Source organism: Camellia sinensis, chromosome 12 (genome assembly GCF_055761805.1).
Source record: "Camellia sinensis isolate YWXY chromosome 12, ASM5576180v1, whole genome shotgun sequence".
Taxonomy (NCBI): domain Eukaryota; kingdom Viridiplantae; phylum Streptophyta; class Magnoliopsida; order Ericales; family Theaceae; genus Camellia; species Camellia sinensis.
The window spans coordinates 35,242,179-35,248,841 of NC_138972.1; the positions used below are offsets into that span (position 1 = coordinate 35,242,179).

Sequence of the window (6,663 nt, forward strand, 5' to 3'; positions counted from 1 at the left end):
TTTTATAATTTTGATATAATTATATTTAAAATATTTTTATTTAAATTTTTAAAATTTGATATGTAAATTTGCTTTGAAGACTTGGGTAGTGAATGAAAGCTCTTCACTCAATACGCCAAATTAATTATTTCATTATTTTTAAAATTTGAACTCTTTTATTTCACATGAATATCCTTTTATTTTAAAAAAAGAAAAACAAAAAAAAAAAAAAAGCCATGAAGTAGGAACATGTCAAAATTAGCATGAAGGAGTAATATCAAATGTCACATCAACTTTTAGTACCAAGTTTGGGAAGACTAAATAAGTGCACTTTTTGACTTTTTATGAAATATGGGTTGGATTTGGGTTGGGTTTGAAGTGATGTGTTAGAGAGGTGATGTGACTTAAATAAGATGATGTGACTTAAATAGGATAGTGACTTTTTAACTTTTTGAATTTTTTAGAAGATGCCAAACTTAATGTCAAAATATGAATATTAGAGTGTCACATCATATTTGAAATATCTAGTAGAGGTGCTCTTATCTCTCTCACGATTTTAATTTACCTAACCCTTAAACTCTTTTTTACCAATAAGTTCATTTACTTTTAACTAAAATATATATTTATCTTTATTTATTTCAGTATCTGTGCACCATTAACATTAGTTTTAGTTGTTTTAATCATATTAAAGAGGAGGTTGGTGTGATTATGTAACAAATGTGAAACTAGTTGTACTTTTTCCAAATTTCAAAGAAATTTGGTGTAATTTACCTTTGCTGTTAAGATTTTTTAAGATAAATGACATGTAACATTTTGATAATAGTTGGGGTCCGTCAACATTTTTAACGAGAAATTTCAACTTATCACAGAGAAATTTTTTCTATGATAAGCTGAAATTTCTCTAATAATATTATTAAGAAATCTTAACTAATAAGAAAAAACGTATTAGATCTCTACTACTATTAAAAGTTAAAAAGAGACATTTTATTAATTTTTCTATTATTTTACCTAACAGTGAAGCATAACTTGTTGCCTATTGCTATGGCTGACCTGGTCCCCTTTGAAGACAAGACCCTCCTTTTTCTTTTTTTGCCTTTCAGCTTTTTAATTGGGAATCAACTCCCTCTACTCCTTTTTCTTTCTAGCGCACTGCTTTACTGCCCGCATTTGGTGCGCTATTGAAGAACATTCCTATAAGTGGTCAAACCATCCCCCCATCTTAAGGAGGTCCTCCACTTTGGTTGGCTAGTCGATCTTCCTCTCTCCGAATTGACATTTTGATCACCCTCGTTGTACTTACTCTTTCGAAGGATCACCCGTTGAAGCAGCTTCCTTGAACCTTTCATCTCTCCACATCACTCTTATGTTGTGTTTGGTTGGGGGATTTGGGGAGGTATTTGGAAAGAAAAAGGGAAAAGGTGTGTGAAACTATGTGAAATATAGGCATGATTTATTCACATTTCACCTACCTTTTCCATTTCCTTTTCCAAATCCTTTCCCAAATCCCCCAACCAAACACAGCATTAGGGATTCGAGTGAAGCAGCGGACAAATACGACAGAGCAGCTACTTTTTTTGAATCTTTCTTGCCTGCTCGAGCATCCCACCGATTCCACCGATTCTATGTTGCTTTTGGATCATAAATTTAAGGAGTAACATGTCATTTGGTATTTTGAAAATAAAAATTAAATTAATGGTAAATTTTAGGGAAATTTGGCTACAAACCCCCTTTATCTTCCTTTTATTGTTAAAAAGACTAAGAAAAAAATTATACTTTTAAAACCCCCTCATAATTATAAAGTCTTATATAAAGGACAAAATTTATTATTTAAATATTTTATCAGACTATTATACCCTCAATTAAATCTTCCCTAATCACAATCTCAATCTCTCAAGCTTCGTCTGATACAACTATTGCATATACATAGATGATGACTCCATGGCTAGGGTTTCAAAGGAGATCTGGTCTGACCAGATCTGGTAGCAAATGCCTCCATAGAAACAATAAGAAGATCAAAATAGCAAAAGTTCATCCTCAATCAATGGCTTCGTTGTTTGGAAGCGGAGAAGAAACATGATGAGGTTGTTGATGAGATGCTTGCGATGTTGAATGCGAAGGCTGAAGCTTCGAGATTGAAAGAAGTTGAACAGGAGGTTGGGAAGGATGTGGATGAGGAACAGTAGAATATATGTATATATATATATATATATATTTGTGTGTATGAGTGTTGTTGAACACATGTATTATTTTCATTGGGATTTGTGATTGTTGATGGAGTTTTAGAAGTGTTTCTTCTCAATTAGATATGTTGATTTGTTGATTAATTTATTTTGTTTTTGTTTGTTTGTTTTTTTTTTGATTTATTTTTGTTGTTTTTGATCTAATTTCATTTTGCTCTGTTTTTTTCATTTGACAGAACCAGAGTAAAATTTTACTCTGTATGAAAGTAAAATTTTACTCTCTGAAGCTGAAAGTAAAATTTTACTCTGTATGAAAGTAAAATTTTACACTCTGAAACTAAAGTAAAATTTTACTCTGTATGAAAGTAAAATTTTACTCTGTATGAAAGTAAATTTTACTCTGTATGAAAGTAAAATTTTACACTCTGAAACTAAAGTAAAATTTTACACTCTGAAACTAAAGTAAAATTTTACTCCGTATGAAAGTAAAATTTTACTCCGTATGAAAGTAAAATTTTACTCTGTATGAAAGTAAAATTTTACACTCTGAAACTAAAGTAAAATTTTACTCTGTATGAAAGTAAAATTTTACACTCTGAAACTAAAGTAAAATTTTACTCTGTATAAAAGTAAAATTTTACTCTGAAATACATAGTGAAGATGGCTTAATAGAAGAGTTGATAGATATGAGGGTAATATAGTAAAAGAAACAAGTTTTAAAATATCAGGGGGTTTTGAAAGTACTTATATAATTCTTGTCCTTTTGAAAGACAAATTAGATAGTGAGGGGGCTATCACCAAATCCCCCTAAATTTTATACATTTTACATTTTCATGCATTAGTAATTAACTTTTGAAATTACAATGAATATGTATTTTTTTCTCAAATTTAAATTGTACTTCGAAAAACAAAACCATAAAGACATATAAATGAAATTTAAGTTTAATTTTTTGTTCTTTCTTCTTTTTTTTTTTTTTCTAAATCTCTATCTAAATTTATATTTCAAACTTAACCTAAAATAGTGAAAACAGAAACATCTCCATCTTTTAATAAGATTGGAAAAAATGTCAACATGGGTGGATGCACTATATATATATATATATATTCTTGGTAGGTTTGGGAGTTTTTATTTTTTTATTTTTTTTTTGTTACAGGGAAATCCTCATGTCTTGCCGTAAGTCCAAGGGAACGCCCGTGTATTGAGCTCACTAAGGCGCTCTGTTGTTCGTTCTGGACGAGAGACTATAACCTGAGATGGCCAATTCGTTCTGGACGAGAGGCTATAACCACCGATCCCTCCTTGAGTTGAATATGCATTCTTCTCTCTATGGAATTTTTTAAGTGATTTAAGAGTTCAATAATTTTATATGGTACAAGTAGATAATATGAATTATATGTTGGCATAGGGTCATGGCTACATTGTTTGTCTTCCTGGCATTGTATTTGGTTCTATCTTCTCCAACATCATCTTCACCATCTCATAGCCTAAGTAAAAGCTCATCTCTTTCCGTAGAGAAACCAGACCATGTTTTGATTTCACCCAACGGTGTATTCTCAGCCGGTTTTCACCCTGTGGGTGTTAATGCTTACAGCTTTGCCATTTGGTTCACAAAAACAACACAGAATCACACTACTGTAATTTGGATGGCAAACAGAGATCAACCTGTAAATGGAAGGCTCTCAAAACTCTCCCTACTCAAAGATGGTAATCTCATCTTAACTGATGCTAATAACAGGTGGTCCATCTTTTGGGCCACCAACACTGCATCATCATCGTTGTCACTACAATTGCAACTCCAAAACAGTGGTAATCTAGTGCTCAATGATTTGGAGGGTGGTGTTAATTTATGGCAAAGTTTTGATTCACCAACTGACACCCTTGTTCCTAATCAAGTTCTCACAAGGTACACAGAACTTGTCTCCAAGAGGAGCGAGGCTAACCATTCATCTGGTTTCTACAAGCTCATCTTCGATCGTGATAACGTGCTTCGTCTAGTCTTTGATGGTCCTGAGACATCTAGCATTTACTGGCCTGACCCATGGCTGTTGAGCAATGAAGCTAACAGGTCAAGGTACAATGACACCAGAATTGCTGTGTTTGATTCCTTGGGCCATTTTATGTCATCTGATCGATTTGAGTCTAAAGGGGCTGATTTTGGGAGAGGGCCTAAGAGAAGATTAACACTTGATTTTGACGGTGATCTTCGATTGTACAGCTTAGAAGAGACCAGTGGGAATTGGGTTGTTTCATGGCAAGCCATGTCAAGACCGTGTAGGATTCATGGAGCTTGTGGACCCAACAGCATATGCAATTTTGATCCAAGTTCTGGTAGAAAATGCTCTTGCCTCCCTTGGTTCAAGATGAGAAATCCTAAAGATTGGTTTGATGGATGTGAACCAGAATTCAATCTCTCGTGCAATGGTGGTAATCGAAGTCCAACCACCTTCCTAAAACTCCCTCATACTGATTTTTATGGGTATAACATCCACATCCTACGAAATTACACTTTAGAGAGGTGTGAGAAGAAATGCTTGGAGTCGTGTAATTGCAAAGGGTTCCATTACAGATTTAAAAAGGACAATGGAGTTTACGACTGCTACACTAAATGGGCATTTCGTAATGGACACCATTCGCCTAATTTTGTTGGAACGCTGTATGTGAAAATGCCCAATGCTCTCATGTCCATCATTCATGAAAAAGAGCCTCTTTTTACATATTTCAAATTCAAATGGAATTGCTCAGGCCAGGCCATGAAGCAGCTGAATAGAACTTATGAGAAGAGGAATCAAAATGGTTCGTGGGAACAATTGCTTTGGTTTGCTTGTGTATTGGGAGTGTTGGAGATGATCACCGTCTCTTTGGTATCGTGTTATTTGTACAGAACCCATAAAAACTCTCTTGCAAAGCACGAATACTACTTCCCCATAGTCGCTGCAACAGGATTCAGAAAATTCAGCTACGAGGAACTAAAAAAGGCAACAAGAGGTTTCAGGGAAGAGATAGGAAGAGGGGGAGGAGGAGTGGTATACAAAGGTGTATTTCCAGATAATCATGATCATCGTATCGCAGCAATCAAGAAGCTCAACCAAGCTAATTGCCCAGGAGAGGAAGAATTCCTAGCTGAAGCAAACACAATTGGGAAGTTTAACCACATGAACTTGATAGAGATGTGGGGGTATTGCGCGGAGGGGAAGCACAGGCTTTTAGTGTACAAGTATATGGAACACGGGTCCTTGGCAGACAACTTGTCTTCCAATACACTTGATTGGGAGAAAAGATTTGAAATTGCTTTGGGCATTGCAAAAGGCCTTGCTTACTTGCATGAAGAGTGCCTGGAATGGGTCTTGCACTGTGATGTAAAGCCCCAAAACATACTCCTGGACACAAATTTCCAGCCAAAGGTAGCAGACTTTGGCCTATCAAAGCTGGTGAACAGAGGCAGTGTTAATTCCAATTCCAACTTCTCCTCTAGGATAAGGGGGACTAGAGGTTACATGGCTCCTGAGTGGATTTTCAGTCTCCCAATCACCTCCAAAGTTGATGTTTATAGCTATGGAGTGGTGGTGTTAGAGTTGGTGACTGGAAAGAACCCAACAACCGGTTTTAACTCCCTCTGCAATAGAGGGATGGAAGAGACAACGTGGGTAAAGTGGGTTATGGAGAAGGTGATGAACAGAGGTTCTCCAATGACATTGTGGGTTGATGAAATCGTAGATCCTTTGCTGAATGGTGCATATGATGCCGGTAAAGTGGAAAAACTGGTTGAAGTGGCTTTGCAATGCCTAGAGGAAGAAAAAGATGCAAGGCCAACCATGACATGGGTAGTAGACATGCTTCAACGGTAACAAAATTGATTATTAGCAGCCAATTAAGGCAGCCCCCAACAGTTGGAATATACGCTGGGCAAAGCATGGCTATGATAAATGGGTGGATGAGATCAATTGGGCTGTGCAGCATTGTACTAAGAATTTTTCTTTGAAGTGTTCTGTCTATAAGCTCTCCATAGATACAATAATTTATCATTAGTATTCGTATTCTATAGTGTAGGTCAAGGTCATTAAGGGATTCTACCGAACACGAGCCATCTGTGAGTAATTTTATTGTAATGTTATGTTAAAAATTGATTTGAAAAGCTTATGAATGTTATATGGCTTATGAAATTTCTATTCTATCTCTAAATGAATAAATGTCCTCTATTTTACTTAAAATTATTAATGGCATCCTTAGATTAGTCCTAAGTCATGGAGGACGGCAACATGGTCCATGACCTATTTGAGATCTCTTGGCCACCAGAGGATGTGGCATTGTTTAATTGGTACCCGAGCCGTTTATTCCATTAAGTAGTCCTAATGGATGTACCATGCATCATGCTTACTTATGAAATGTCTGAATGTAAATAGAATTAAACCTTTGTTATGAACTTGGAATTCATTCATTACCACCTTACAATAGTATTATTCACTGGGCATGGCTCATTCTTATATATATATATATATATATATA

General features: G+C 35.3%; 1 protein-coding gene across 1 annotated transcript; it reads left to right on the plus strand.

Annotated features, from left to right (window-relative positions):
- Positions 1-3,310: 3,310 nt before the first annotated feature.
- LOC114320700 (putative receptor protein kinase ZmPK1) lies at positions 3,311-6,338 on the plus strand. The gene has a single exon (XM_028267760.2). It carries the CDS (start codon positions 3,570-3,572, stop codon positions 6,003-6,005), a length of 2,436 nt encoding a protein of 811 aa, XP_028123561.1. The 5' UTR covers positions 3,311-3,569; the 3' UTR covers positions 6,006-6,338.
- The last annotated feature ends 325 nt before the right edge of the window (positions 6,339-6,663 follow it).

Bases quoted from the DNA above. Each gene is read 5' to 3' on its own strand.
- LOC114320700 (XM_028267760.2), top strand. From the start codon at position 3,570: ATGGCTACATTGTTTGTCTTCCTGGCATTGTATTTGGTTCTATCTTCT.